General features: G+C 42.8%; 1 protein-coding gene across 1 annotated transcript; it reads right to left on the bottom strand.

Annotated features, from left to right (window-relative positions):
• Nucleotides 1-246: 246 nt before the first annotated feature.
• colec10 (collectin sub-family member 10 (C-type lectin)) lies at nucleotides 247-15,071 on the bottom strand. The gene is made up of 7 exons (XM_036935433.1): nucleotides 14,914-15,071; nucleotides 12,849-12,920; nucleotides 7,615-7,686; nucleotides 3,372-3,425; nucleotides 2,079-2,174; nucleotides 1,541-1,861; nucleotides 247-1,053 (listed from the first exon to the last, which is right to left on the bottom strand). Exons 1-7 carry the CDS (start codon nucleotides 15,026-15,028, stop codon nucleotides 965-967), a joined length of 819 nt encoding a protein of 272 aa, XP_036791328.1. The 5' UTR covers nucleotides 15,029-15,071; the 3' UTR covers nucleotides 247-964.
• Nucleotides 15,072-15,619: the final 548 nt, after the last annotated feature.

The raw sequence follows: 15,619 nt of genomic DNA, 5'->3' as shown, positions 1-15,619 counted from the left end.
CCCAAGCTGCACATGCTGTTAACAACGTTAGACAGAGTCGGTCCAATTAAGGACTGATCTATTTTCACTGGCTGTACTGTATTCCTAAAGTTACCGGTGCAGTGAATGTTTAGCTTTTTGGTTCCTCTCCAGGTTTCTTCCTTTCTTCTTGGGAGTTTTTCCTTGCCGCCGTGCCACTGCTCACTAGAAACATAACCTTACCTGTTCTGATCTGATCTGAATAAATGGACAATCAAAATGAGGTGGTTGATTTGTATGGTGTTTTATTACAGAAAGGGAAAGGTTTTTATATGCTATCCCCCCAAAAAACTAAAGGCTTAAGTGTCAAAAGGGATACCAACTTTAAAAAAAACAACAAAAAACATTTTCTCCCCAATTTGAATCTTGTCTCATCACTGCAACTCCCCAACGGGCTCGGGAGGCGAAGGTCGAGTCATGCGTCCTCTGAAACATGACCTGCCAAACCACGCTTCTTCTTAACACCCGCCCACTTAACCCAGAAGTCAGCTGCACCAATGTGTCGCAGAAAACACCGTTCAACTGAAAACCCGAGGTCAGTCTACTTGCGCCCGGGCCCGCCACAAGGAGGCGCTAGAGCGCGATGAGCCAAGTATAGCCCCATGGCCAAACCCTCCTCTAACCCGGACGACACTGGGCCAATTGTGAACTGCCCTATGGGACTCCCGGTCACGGCCGGTTGTGATACAGCCCGGGATCAAACCCGGGTCTGTAGTGACACCTCTAGCACTGCGACGCAGTGCCTTAGACCGCTGCGCCACTCGGGAGGCCCCCATGGATACCAACTTTTATCTCTCATTAAAATCAATAGGCTAGGTTATATCAATGACCTTTGTCTAGTTACTATAAGGCTACATGTTTAACTATAGGTTAATGTACTACTGGTTTCTGTATTAGCATAAAGGTCTAATGTCCACGTCAACAACCTTCCACCGACTTGATGACATCACAGCACGGCGGCGAGACCTCTCCTGCTCTTCTCGAACTCGCACACGTAGTACATGGTGATGTCACACTCCACCTGGTTCCAGGTGCCTGTGGGTGATTACAATCAGGAGGACTAAGTCCAAATGGAAGTGTTGATGGCGCCCCCCCCCCCCCCCCCCCCCCCCCCCCCCTTGGCTCAGACGTTGCCAACGCATTTCAGGTCTCACAACACCTGGATAGGTATTTTTTTGAAGTATCGGGCTGACTACATTCATTATGTCATAGCAATCTGGTACCAAGACGGCACGGTCGATGACGTGGCGCGCAACCATTGGCTGATACGTGCAACGTCTGAGCAAGGGGAACACAGCCGATATCTTGACTCTGAAATGGCACTAAGTCCAAATGTATTTATTGGCCGTGTCTAAAGTGGCACCCTATTCCCTAGTTTTATGCACTACGTTTGACCAGAGTAGTGCACTCTATAGGGCAGCAGAGAATAGAGTGCCATTTCAGTGTTGCTCATTGATATCTAGAATTAGATTGTAGGACTAGTCAATCACAGCGAGTACATGTTAAAAGGTCCTCGCCATACCTGTGGTGACCATCTTCACACAGCTGGTGTTGGAAGGGGCCCCTGATGGCTCCTCTAGGCCCCAGGCTGTATAGTTCCTCACTGGGGTCAGGTCTGCGTAAACAGGCCCTCCACCCTTCTGCCCAGCCTGCAGCCCGATGAAGACCTGGGTAAGGCCGGCCTGGGCGACGTAGTCTGCAATCAGGGTGTTGGTGTCTGTTGTTTTGGGCATGGCGAGCATACCGCCCCTCAGCTTACAGTTTATCAGAGCCTCTCGGTACTTTCTGGCCTCTTTCACAATCAGGTAAAATTTCTCCTCCGTTTCCTTAATGCCTAAAATGACTGAATATGACATATGAGATGTAATAAGTTGGAGTCTAAACTCCTTATTCATCCAATTCAATATAAGTAAAAACTCCTTATTCAATCCAAGTCAAAAAAATATTTTTTTTGTGTTGTAGAATGCCAGTTTGATTTACGTTGTGCTACACATTGGCTGAGAATTGTTTTCTAATGATCTGACCTGAAATTATGATTTAAGCAGAATACAATGACTTACCATTTTTCACAAACTTGACTGCATTCTTCAGCTTTCTGATATTGATGTCCATCTGTCCAACGACCTTCCTGTACCTCCCACAGTCACATGTTGCCCCTGTCAGACATGCTTGTAGTCAGGTGTCTTACAATAAACATCATTCTCTTTCAGGAAATCTCTTTTTGTAACTAGGCCAGTCCAGAATGTGAAGACACAACATTGTATGATAGTGACTTGGAGGTACTATCTCCAGTGACTTGGAGGTACTATCTCCAGTGACTTGGAGGTACTATCTCCAGTGGTTTGGAGGTACTATCTCCAGTGGTTTGGAGGTACTATCTCCAGTGACTTGGAGGTACTGTCTCCAGTGGTTTGGAGGTACTGTCTCCAGTGGTTTGGAGGTACTATCTCCAGTGGTTTGGAGGTACTATCTCCAGTGACTTGGAGGTACTGTCTCCAGTGGTTTGGAGGTACTATCTCCAGTGACTTGGAGGTACTGTCTCCAGTGGTTTGGAGGTACTATCTCCAGTGGTTTGGAGGTACTATCTCCAGTGGTTTGGAGGTACTGTCTCCAGTGGTTTGGAGGTACTGTCTCCAGTGGTTTGGAGGTACTGTCTCCAGTGACTTGGAGGTACTGTCTCCAGTGGTTTGGAAGTACTATCTCCAGTGACTTGGAGGTACTATCTCCAGTGGTTTGGAGGTACTATCTCCAGTGGTTTGGAGGTACTATCTCCAGTGGTTTGGAGGTACTGTCTCCAGTGGTTTGGAGGTACTGTCTCCAGTGGTTTGGAGGTACTGTCTCCAGTGACTTGGAGGTACTGTCTCCAGTGGTTTGGAGGTACTATCTCCAGTGACTTGGAGGTACTATCTCCAGTGGTTTGGAGGTACTGTCTCCAGTGACTTGGATGTACTGTCTCCAGTGGTTTGAAGGTACTATCTCCAGTGGTTTGGAGGTACTATCTCCAGTGACTTGGAAACATACAGTACCAGTCAAAAGTCTGGATAAACCTGCTCATTCAAGGGCTTTTCTTTGTTTGTACCATTTTCTACATTGTAGAATAAGACATTAAAACTGTGAAATAACACATATGGAATCATGTTGTAACCCCAAAAAGTGTTTAACAAATCAAAATAGATTTTAGATTCTTCAAGGTAGAAACCCTTTGCCCGATGACAGCTTTGCACACTCTTGGCATTCTCTCAACCAGCTTCACCTGGAATGCTTTTCCAACAGTCATGAAGGAATTCCCACATATCCAGTGGTTTGGAAACATACATGAACAAAGAACGAGGCTAAATAATGAACTAGCTCACCTGCTTTCCCTTTCATTCCAGAGGGTCCATCAACTCCTGCATCTCCTGCGTCTCCTGGAAACAACATGTACAGTTACACTACACATATGGGACAGCAGCATAGTCCAGGGAGGATAGAGACCAGACATATACATTTTGTTGAGTAGATGTCTGCTTCAGCATGAAAACTATTTGCACTGGTAAGATATCACCACTAGACGGCAGCACTCCACAGTGCTTCACTTCATAGAGCAGAGATGTGGCAGGAGAGGGAATCAACCTCTCTCTACAGTAGGTGTTTTACCTCCTAACTGACAGGAAGGTGATTCAACCTCTCTCTACACTAGGTGTTTTACCTCCTAACTGACAGGAAGGAGAATCAATCTCTCTCTACACTAGGTGTTTTACCTCCTAACTGACAGGAAGGAGAATCAACCTCTCTCTACACTAGGTGTTTTACCTCATAACTGACAGGAAGGTGATTCAACCTCTCTCTACACTAGGTGTTTTACCTCCTAACTGACAGGAAGGTGAATCAACCTCTCTCTACACTAGGTGTTTTACCTCCTAACTAACAGGAAGGTGAATCAACCTCTCTCTACACTAGGTGTTTTACCTCCTAACTAACAGGAAGGTGATTCAACCTCCCCCTACACTAGGTGTTTTACCTCCTAACTGACAGGAAGGTGAATCAACCTCTCTCTACACTAGGTGTTTTACCTCCTAACTGACAGGAAGGTGAATCAACCTCTCTCTACACTAGGTGTTTTACCCCCTAACTGACAGGAAGGTGAATCAACCTCTCTCTACACTAGGTGTTTTACCTCCTAACTGACAGGAAGGAGAATCAACCTCTCTCTACACTAGGTGTTTTACCCCCTAACTGACAGGAAGGTGAATCAACCTCTCCCTACACTAGGTGTTTTACCCCCTAACTGACAGGAAGGTGATTCAACCTATCTCTACAGTAGGTGTTTTACCTCCTAACTAACAGGAAGGTGAATCAACCTCTCTCTACACTAGGTGTTTTATCTCCTAACTGACAGTTTATAAATTAGGGGAAGTAAGTAGATTACCAACACAACACAGGTTGTTTTTATGACAGTTGGAACCGGAGGGCAATAATGTGTAGGTGTCACATTATCGTGTCACAAAATAGCTCAAGGATCTGAGATTTTCACTGAGATTGATTTGAAGGCTTTTCTCTTGACTTGATACAGCTTCATGAAATACCCTTTATTTTGCCACAGTTACCTGGGACAATAGTACCAACATAGTGTTTTTAAATAACCCAAATATGGAAATGTTTTGATTATTGTTAAGACTTAACCTACTAAATTGATAGTGTCATTATGTGCCTGCTAAGTGAGGTCTGGATTTCTGTACGTCTGTCAGAGCATTTCAGACAGGATTGACCAGACTCTTTCTGTAGCTCTGTCAAAGCATTTCAGACAGGATTGACCAGACTCTTTCTGTAGCTCTGTCAAAGCATTTCAGACAGGATTGACCAGACTCTTTCTGTAGGTCTGTCAGAGCATTACAGACAGGATTGACCAGACTCTTTCTGTAGGTCTGTCAAAGCATTTCAGACAGGATTGACCAGACTCTTTCTGTAGCTCTGTCAAAGCATTTCAGACAGGATTGACCAGACTCTTTCTGTAGCTCTGTCAAAGCATTTCAGACAGGATTGACCAGACTCTTTCTGTAGCTCTGTCAAAGCATTTCAGACAGGATTGACCAGACTCTTTCTGTAGGTACGTCAAAGCATTACAGACAGGATTGTCCAGACTCTTTCTGTAGGTCTGTCAAAGCATTTCAGAAAGGATTGACCAGACTCTTTCTGTAGCTCTGTCGAAGCATTACAGACAGGATTGACCAGACTCTTTCTGTAGGTCTGTCAAAGCATTACAGACAGGATTGCCCAGACTCTTTCTGTAGGTCTGTCAAAGCATTACAGACAGGATTGACCAGACTCTTTCTGTAGGTCTGTCAAAGCATTACAGACAGGATTGACCAGACTCTTTCTGTAGCTCTGTCAAAGCATTACAGACAGGATTGTCCAGACTCTTTCTGTAGCTCTGTCAAAGCATTTCAGAAAGGATTGCCCAGACTCTTTCTGTAGCTCTGTCGAAGCATTACAGACAGGATTGACCAGACTCTTTCTGTAGGTCTGTCAAAGCATTTCAGACAGGATTGACCAGACTCTTTCTGTAGGTCTGTCAGAGCATTACAGACAGGATTGACCAGACTCTTTCTGTAGGTCTGTCAAAGCATTACAGACAGGATTGACCAGACTCTTTCTGAAGTGCTGTCAAAACATTTCAGACAGGATTGACCAGACTCTTGTTAACCAGGCTCTGATAGAAAGTAGTGCACTACTGTTGACCAGGCTCTGATAGAAAGTAGTGCACTACTGTTGACCAGGCTCTGATAGAAAGTAGTGCACTACTGTTAACCAGGCTCTGGTAGAAAGTAGTGCACTACTGTTAACCAGGCTCTGATAGAAAGTAGTGCACTACTGTTGACCAGGCTCTGATAGAAAGTAGTGCACTAGTGTTAACCAGGCTCTGGTAGAAAGTAGTGCACTATATAGGGAATAGATTGCATTTGGGATGTACACAGGGTTTCACACAGGACATAATGGTTGAGCTCTCAGTAAACATGTTCCTGACACCTAAATATGAGCCCTTCCAAGCTGATCACATTGACGACCGTGGAAAATAACTCTCTACTAGCAGACCTGAGTTCAAATACTGTTTGATACTAATACTGTCACGCCCTGACCTTAGACATCCTGTTTATGTCTCTATTTTGGCTTGGTCAGGGTGTGATTTGGGGTGGGTATTCTATGTTCTATTATTTTTATCTCTATGTTTTGGCCGGGTAGGGTTCTCTATCAGGGACAGCTGTCTATCGTTGTCTCTGATTGAGAACCATACTTAGGTAGCCCTTTTTCCCACCTGTGTTTGTGGGAAGTTGACTTTGTTTATGGCACAGAGCCTTTAGCTTCACGGTTTGTTTGGTAGTGTTTGGTAGTGTTTGGTAGTGTTTGGTAGTGTTTGGTAGTGTTTGGTAGTGTTTATTGTTTTGTTCAGCGTGTTTTCTAATAAAGATAATATGTACGCTTACCACGCTGCACCTTGGTCCTCTTCATTCAACGGCCGTGACAAATACTATGAACAGTAACATCACTTTATTGGTCAATTGCACACGAGGTCCAACCGAACTCTGAATTCTGATTTAACCCCTCAGAAAGACACACACACACACATACCGTTTTTATAGGAGGGGTGGGGGGTGCCACACTGGGCACCTGGGGAGCTGTTGTGGGGGGTTAGGTGCCTTGCTCAAGGGCACAAAGGCAGGTAGGCGAATCCTTTATCTGTGCTTGATTGAGCTTGCCTGGCTAAATAGACCGATAGAATAGTCCCAACACTGTAACCCTGTCTGTCTGATACTACAGGCAGGCTAGAGCACTGTAACCCCTGTCTGTCTGATACTACAGGCAGGCCAGGCTAGAGCACTGTAACCCCTGTCTGTCTGATACTACAGGCAGGCTAGAGCACTGTAACCCCTGTCTGTCTGATACTACAGGCAGGCCAGGCTAGAGCACTGTAACCCCTGTCTGTCTGATACTACAGGCAGGCTAGAGCACTGTAACCCCTGTCTGTCTGATACTACAGGCAGGCTAGATCACTGTAACCCCTGTCTGTCTGATACTACAGGCTGGCTAGAGCACTCTAACCCCTGTCTGTCTGATACTACAGGCAGGCTAGAGCACTGTAACCCCTGTCTGTCTGATACAACAGGCCAGGCTAGAGCAATGATCAAAGAATGGAAAGATTTCAAATAGTATTTGAACCCAGGTCTGTCTAACAGATGCATCAACGACCCGAGTTGAAGGGTTCAATGGGAAGAGAGGCTGAATACATTGGATAAAAACTAAACAAGTACCTGTTTATGTAAAACAAACTTGATGAAGGTCTCTCCCAGGTAGTTTGGGTCTGGCAGTGTGTCTCTGTGGCTTAGCCCTAAAGGGCACCCTATTCCCTGTATAGTGCACTACTTTTAACCAGCCCTATGGGTAGTAGTGCACTACTTTCGACCAGACCTATGGGTAGTAGTGCACTACTTTTAACCAGTCCTATGGCTGAACAGGGTGTCAGTAGAGACACGGCCTCTGTATCATTGGCCTGAGATGCAGCCAGAACAGTTTTCTTCTCCGTCAGCAGAATATTTCCCAGTCTGATTACTAAATGATTACCTTTGTCTCCAGCAGGACCCATCTTCCCCGTCCGGCCCTGCTCTCCTTTATCTCCGAGCTCCCCTGTCAGACCTGAGATAGAGGGTAGGAGAAGACTGGTGAACTGTCAGACCTGAGACAGAGGGTAGGAGAAGACTGGTGAACTGTCAGACCTGAGACAGAGGGTAGGAGAAGACTGGTGAACTGTCAGACCTGAGACAGAGGGTAGGAGAAGACTGGTGAACTGCCAGACCTGAGACAGAGGGTAGGAGAAGACTGGTGAACTGCCAGACCTGAGACAGAGGGTAGGAGAAGACTGGTGAACTGTCAGACCTGAGACAGAGGGTAGGAGAAGACTGGTGAACTGCCAGACCTGAGACAGAGGGTAGGAGAAGACTGGTGAACTGCCAGACCTGAGACAGAGGGTAGGAGAAGACTGGTGAACTGCCAGACCTGAGACAGAGGGTAGGAGAAGACTGGTGAACTGCCAGACCTGAGACAGAGGGTAGGAGAAGACTGGTGAACTGTCAGACCTGAGACAGAGGGTAGGAGAAGACTGGTGAACTGCCAGACCAAAAGGAAATTGTAAATAGGTAGAGAGAGTTTATTTTTTTAGGTCTGTTTCTTTATTGCTGTTTTCTTATGGTTTTGTATGGCAGTTAGGCTACTGATGGAATTTAAAGAGAGAAACTAAAGGCCAGAGAGAGAGAGGAGGGAGAGGGGGAGAGAGAAACGGGGAGAGAGAAGGAGGGGGAGAGTGAGAGGGGGGAGAAAAATGGGAGGAGAGAGAGAAGGTAGAGAGAGAGAGAGAGAGAGAAAGGGGAGAGAGGGGGAGAGAAAGGGGGAGTGAGGGGGAGAGTGAGAGGGGGAGAGGGTGGAGAAAGAGAAATAGGGGGAGAGGGAGAGAAAGGGGGAGTGAGGGGAGAGTGAGATGGGGAGAGGGTGGAGAAAGAGAAATAGGGGGAGAGGAAGAGGGGGGAGAGAGAGAGAGAGAGAGTTAGGGGGAGAGAGAGACCCAACCAAATTAGACCCAACCAAATCGTGAGAAAACAAAAAGATAATTACTTGACACATGGAAATAAACAGTGCAAACTAGAATGCTATTTGGCCCTAAACAGAGAGTTCACAGCGGCAGAATACTTGACCACCGTGACTGACCCAACTTTAAGGAAAGCTTTGACTATGTACAGACTCAGTGAGCATAGCCTTGCTATTGAAACAGGCCGCCGTAGACAGACCTGGCTCTCAAGAGAAGACAGGCTATGTGCTCACTGCCCACAAAATGAGGTGGAAACTGAGCTGGACTTCCTAACCTCCTGCCAAATGTATAACCATTTTAGAGACACATAGTTCCCTCAGATTACACAGATCCACAAAGAATTTGAAAAACAAACCCAATTTTGATAAACTCCCATATCTACTAGGTGAAATACCACAATTTGCCATCACAGCAGCAAGATGTGTGACCTGTTGCCACGAGAAAAGGGCAACCAGTGAAGAACAAACACCATTGTAAATACAACCCATATTTATGTTTATTTATTTTCCCTTTTGTACTTTAACTATTTGCACATCATTACAACACTGTATATAGACATAATATGACGTTTGAAATGTCTTTATTCTTTTAGAACTTTTGTGAGTGTAATGTTGACTGTTAATTTTGATTGTTTATTTCACTTTTGTTTATTATCTACTTCACTTGCTTTGGCAATGTTAACATATTTGTCCCGTGCCAATAAAGCCCTTGAATTGAATTGAGAGAGACGGATTGGGACATCTGCTTTTTATGCCAGAGCCGCTCTGCCAGGATCAAAATGAGTATTTCCTCAGGAAATGGATAGTAGTTGAAATAATAACTGATGCAGGACCCCCTTCCCAAAAGCCTGTACCACACATGAACCGTCTAGCACCAGTCAATATTGTTTTTCACAATGTATTTCAGCCATGCCCATTTGGATTGAATTGTCATTATTTTGTATCTTCACAGATTGTATAAAGTGTTGTTTTTTTCTCCAGGTTGTGAGATCTCATGGTGTTTTTCCAAATTAGACCTACTTTGGGGTTTTTACAACCTAGCATATGTACAGCTCAAGTATTTTAGTCATCATCATGTTTTAGCATAATTTCAGTTGACTGAATTTTTTAAAAGGAAAAATCCTAACACAAGGAAACATTTCTCAACATGGAACATCATCATTATGGTGTCTGCTTTCATATTCTAGCAGGTGGGACATTTCAAATGATAGGCTGAACGTGAAGAGATTGTTTGATTTAGTCAGGAACGGTCATTATAAAACTGGTTGTTTGGATCCTGGATGCTGATTGGACGAGCCGTCTTGTATTGGCGGTCACAGACACACCTATGCCTGATAACGCTTCCCTCTGAGAAGTATCCCTGCGCCTCCATAAGACTATGATGATCGTGTTGCTGGCCGAATCATTTCTTGTATTTATCCCAACTCGCACCTGATTTCCCCTTGCTTCCAGCCTAGCATTTAGTTTGGTACAGCGGGGGATAATATAAGCCTCGCTGTCTGCCTGTCAGACCTCGGGAAACAGTGTTCAACTTTTGAATTTAGTACCATACGGTGAACGGTGCCCAGACAACTTTTTCTGAGACAGTCGAAATCACACATCAACGTCAGTATCATGGACATATATCCAAGTAAATGCCAATAGAAAAAAAAGAAGCTCAAACAAACGAAAATGCAGTTTGTGTACTGTTATTCAAGGTTCAATGTTTTGACGTGACTGAGTTAGCTGAAGTTGGTTAGCTATCTAGAGCAAGTGACGAGAACGGATGACCAGTCCTGTTGCATAGCAACTATGCAAAAATCATTTACAACTGGGTCAGGTCTGTAGCAACATGACCAAAATAACTAACACCCAGATTATTCTGGTGGAATCATTCAATTGTATGTAACGATTTATCCAAATAACGTTTTTTTTATTGAAAATATGTAACCATTGTTATTTTAAATATGTTGGTAAGAATTTTATAAAAGCAATAAGGCACACAAGGCAGTGGCTTATCGCATCGAGCCGAACAATGCAATTTACCTGCTGTGACTGTAGTCGTGATATTGCACTGCCTCTTGCACCTCATTGATTAATTATCCACTACCGATACAGGTCTGATTATTGATTAATTATCCACTACCGATACAGGTCTGATTATTGATTAATTATCCACTACCGATACAGGTCTGATTATTGATTAATTATCCACTACCGATACAGGTCTGATTATTGATTAATTATCCACTACTGATACAGGTCTGATTATTGATTAATTATCCACTACCGATACAGGTCTGATTATTGACATTTTCTCACTGATATTGCCTAAGTTTAACCGGCAGTCAGAAGTTCAAGATGTCATTCTCTCATTTCACTTCCCCCTTTTCAAAGGCCAACCGTTGTAACTTGTCTAATGACTCTCCTTCTTCCAGGTGCTGAAGGCACCAGCAGCTGATGCTCAGGAAAGGTTCTGAGAAAATTTTAGTTTAATGACACCCTATTCCCAAATACCTACACAGTGCACTGCTTTTGACCAGAGCCGTATGGGTCCTCGTCAAAAGTACTGTATTATTTAAGGAAAATATGGCACCATTTGTGATGCGTTTTAGTTTAGTGATCCTTTCATGCAATGTAAAATTAAAGGCAATTACAAATTTGGCTTCAGTCAGTCTCAGCTTAATCAACAGCAGTAGTATGTGCAGTGGATATTTTAAACTCACTTTGATGGTTAGTAACCCCTCTTTAAGCCTCATTTACATTTTAAACTCACTCTGATGGTTAGTAACCCCTCTTTAAGCCCCATTTACATTTTAAACTCACTCTGATGGTTAGTAACCCCTCTTTAAGCCCCATTTACATTTTAAAGTTTACTCTAACATCTCTTAGTAAATTACCTGGAAAGGAAACTTTGATCAAGCTGAGTATTTACTGTAATGTCATGTAATGGATTTATAAAGCATTACGTTATGGTGAACATACATCAAATCCAACCTAACAACAAACCTATACAGGAAACCAACATTGTTAGTTTTGTTATACACTGTGGGGTGAAGTTGAAAAAACAAGTCAACAAGTTTGATTTGTTCTTTCTTTTTGGGGGTGGAAATGACTCCCAACGGTCCTGGCTGGCATTTGTCTCTGTCTGTTGGTCCGATGATAGAGGTGTGTGTTTGTGAAAGAGGCCAGCCAGAAGTTCATTTAGCGCCTGACCCTGCCTCCTTGTCTCCTACGTCCACCTCCCACAGAACATATATGGTGCTCCCGCCGACCGCTGGCCGCCATACTGCAGCAGCAGCAATTAACACGTCTGCTCTGATGTGACTTCCTTCAAGGAAAAGCAGAGAGTCAGGCTCACGGAGGCTGGCTGGTCTGGACCAGGCTACTCCATTGTAACTCAGCTCACTGCCGGTGCCAATCAGACCTCACTCACGTCAGAGTCAGACACCGTGTTGCTTCTGAATCTAGAAAGACTGGGGGGATAGCTAGTCTGTTCTGCTTTTGAGTCTAGAGTATTGAATGCTTATACAGGCATTTACCTTCAACTGAGGAGCGTGGGCAGTGGTGGAAAATGTGTCATGCTTGAGTAAAAGTAAAGATACCTTAATAGAAAAACAAAGCATTTGTCTTTAGTGAGTCTGACAGATCAGAGGAAGTGGGAATGACTATGGATATTTTTTTGATAAGTGTGTGAATTGGACCATTTTCCTGTCCTGCTAAGCATAAAAAATGTAACGAGTACTTTTGGGTGTCAGGGAAAATTTATGGAGTTAAATGTTCTTCAGGAAGTGAGTGAAATAAAAGTTAAAGTTTGTCAAAATGATAAATAGTAAAGTACAGATACCCCCAAAACGAACATTTATGGAGTTAAATGTTCTTCAGGAAGTGAGTGAAATAAAAGTTAAAGTTTGTCAAAATTATAAATAGTAAAGTACAGATACCCCCAAAACGAACATAAGTAGTACTTTAAAGTATTTGTACTTAAGTACTTTACACCACTACGCGTGGGAGTATACAAAACACCTCAGCTCACTTAGACACTTAACAAACTCTGTTTAGATACTCTGTTTAAAACCGTCATGACAACAATTTAAAAAACGATTTAAAAAAGGATCAGTAAGAACATGCCGGAAAGTTGAATCAACTCTCTGGCTTTTATACCACTTCCTTTTAATTCCTCAATGATTCATGTATTTGAATATTAAACCAATTAAAAGATATATAAAAGGAGGAACCTAGTAGTCCTGGTGGACCGGTCTTTCCCAGCCGTCCCTGGTCTCCCTCGCCTCCCCCTTCACCCAGGTCTCCTGTTAGGAGAGGAAGAAACGTTAAGAGGAGATTCAGCAACTCTTGGGAGGCCAACGGAAGTCAATTAAAAAAAAAAAAGCTTATTTATTGTTGCACGTAAAACCACTGTATTTGGGCTTTTGGCCTTCAAGGTTTAAAAAAAAAAAAACAAAAAAAAAAAACGTTGATGCTTTTCTACATTTCAAAATGGCCTCCTATGAACTCAGGGACCAATCACAACGAAGGGAAGAAAAAGCATTAGAACCCATTTTATGACAATGCAATAAATATGTCAAGCGAACTACAGAGAGAAGAGACCCGACAATAGAGACAGAGGTTTGTTCAGTGGACTGAAAAGGCTCCCATTTGACCTGAGGAAAACCTGACTCAGTAGGGCCTTGGCTTTTCTGTGCCTGGTTTACAGGTTCACTGACTTCAAGACAAACCATAGCCCTTCTTTCTCAGTCCATATAGACACTGCTGTTTGGGATGGGTCTTATCTAAATAAACTCCTCTATTGTGAAGCAGCTGTTTCAATACAGACAGTCAGCCAGACAGTCATAGTGGCCACTTCTCTGGCGCTAGCAATAGCACGCAAAACAAAATGAAACATTTCCTTTTGTATAAATTACTCATGACACACAGTATATACTCCTCCTAAAATCCCCAAATAAGTATTACCTCTACTGTCTAAGGGTGTTAGTTATAGTCCAACCTACACAGCCAACACCGTGTTAATACTGCACAACACTACAACAGTAGCAGCCTCTCATACCAACCATGTCTTAAGGCTGTTGCCCCAATAAAGGAGATGGAAGTGACGGTACTATTTCAACACATGGTTATTGTTTAATACCAGCAGGGTCTCTGTAGGAAACAAGCTACTGTTGTAGTAAAATAAAATAAAAACACATTGTTTACTTGTAACATCATGGTTTCTGTAGGAAACAAGCTACTGTTGTAGTGAAACAACAAAACAGCAACCGAGGCATGCTATCTCCATTAACCAGGCTGTATCACAACAGGCCGTGACTGGGAGTCCCATAGGGCGGCGTACAATTGGTCGTCCGGGTTTGTCCGTTGTAGGCCGTCATTGTAAATAATAATTTGTTCTTAACTGACTTGCCTAGTTAAATAAAGGTTAAATAAAAGATTTTAAAATAAAAATTAACCACCTGGTTTAACATGGTGCAGACAGATCATGCTATCTCCATTATAACCGCCTGGTTTAACACGTTGCAGACAGATCATGCTATCTCCATTATAACCGCCTGGTTTAACACGGTGCAGACAGATCATGCTATCTCCATTATAACCGCCTGGTTTAACACGGTGCAGACAGATCATGCTATCTCCATTATAACCGCCTGGTTTAACACGTTGCAGACAGATCATGCTATCTCCATTATAACCGCCTGGTTTAACACGGTGCAGACAGATCATGCTATCTCCATAATAACCACCTGGTTTAACACAGTGCAGACAGATCATGCTATCGCCATTGTAACCGCCTGGTTTAACACGGTGCAGACAGATCATGCTATCTCCATTATAACCGCCTGGTTTAACACGTTGCAGACAGATCATGCTATCTCCATTATAACCGCCTGGTTTAACACGGTGCAGACAGATCATGCTATCTCCATTATAACCGCCTGGTTTAACACGGTGCAGACAGATCATGCTATCTCCATTATAACCGCCTGGTTTAACACGGTGCAGACAGATCATGCTATCTCCATTATAACCGCCTGGTTTAACACGGTGCAGACAGGCTTTAGATCATCATTTGTTTGCTTTACATTTAAAAGGATTTGAATTTGCATAACATATCTATTAAAACGGCAAAATGGCAACATCTACGATGAGGTTTACAAAAAAATAAATATTTCCGAGCCCTGACAATTCCCAAGCTCTTACATAACATCAGACAGATTGCTGTACTGTGGAGACACACCAGATAGTTCTAAAATCCTTTAGAGAGCCTGCAGATGGAAGGTTGAAAAACATCACCTTTAGATCCTGGCAGAATAGTGTTGGAACAGACTTCGACCGCATTAAGAGAATCAAAGATAGTTGAAAGGACAGAGAGCACCAGTAGCCTCCTGCTGAAGTCGTGATGTTTCATGTCCTTTAGTATGAGGATTCAATACAGCACAAGGACCATACAGCATGTTTTAGACGCAGAGCTGGGTTCTATCTTTGTTTACCAAACGTTATCACTTCTCTGTCATGCTGTCAGACAACATTATCCAGGCTAGGTAATTAGTCAGGGTAGGTTAGGGGACACATGTTTACTCACTCTTGTATCTGGAATTTGAGTGAACAAATTAGTGACCATCTTTGTAATGTTGTATTTGCCCCAGGATTATGTTATATCAATGTATTATTGCTACTGTTATATATAATATATTACTACTGTTATATTATTACTACTGTTATATATTATATAGTACTACTGTTCTATTATAACTACTGTTATATATTATATATTACTACTGTTATATAATATATATTACTACTGTTATATTATTACTACTGTTATATCTTATATATTACTACTGTTATATAATATATATTACTACTGTTATATTATTACTACTGTTATATATTATATATTACTACTGTTATATTATTACTACTGTTATATATTATATATTACTACTGTTATATTATTACTACTGTTATATAATATATATTACTACTGTTCTATTATTAC

This window comes from Oncorhynchus mykiss, chromosome 2 (assembly GCF_013265735.2).
Source record: "Oncorhynchus mykiss isolate Arlee chromosome 2, USDA_OmykA_1.1, whole genome shotgun sequence".
In the NCBI taxonomy this organism is placed as follows: domain Eukaryota; kingdom Metazoa; phylum Chordata; class Actinopteri; order Salmoniformes; family Salmonidae; genus Oncorhynchus; species Oncorhynchus mykiss.
This window is presented reverse-complemented; position numbering and strand designations above follow the sequence as displayed.

Bases quoted from the DNA above. Each gene is read 5' to 3' on its own strand.
- colec10 (XM_036935433.1), bottom strand. From the start codon at position 15,028: ATGAAACATCACGACTTCAGCAGGAGGCTACTGGTGCTCTCTGTCCTT. The intron at 3,426-7,614 runs GTAATCATTTAG...TGTTGTTTCCAG, and splicing joins GGGTCCTGCTGGAGACAAAG to GAGACGCAGGAGATGCAGGA. The intron at 1,054-1,540 runs GTATGGCGAGGA...AATCACCCACAG, and splicing joins TGTGAAGATGGTCACCACAG to GCACCTGGAACCAGGTGGAG.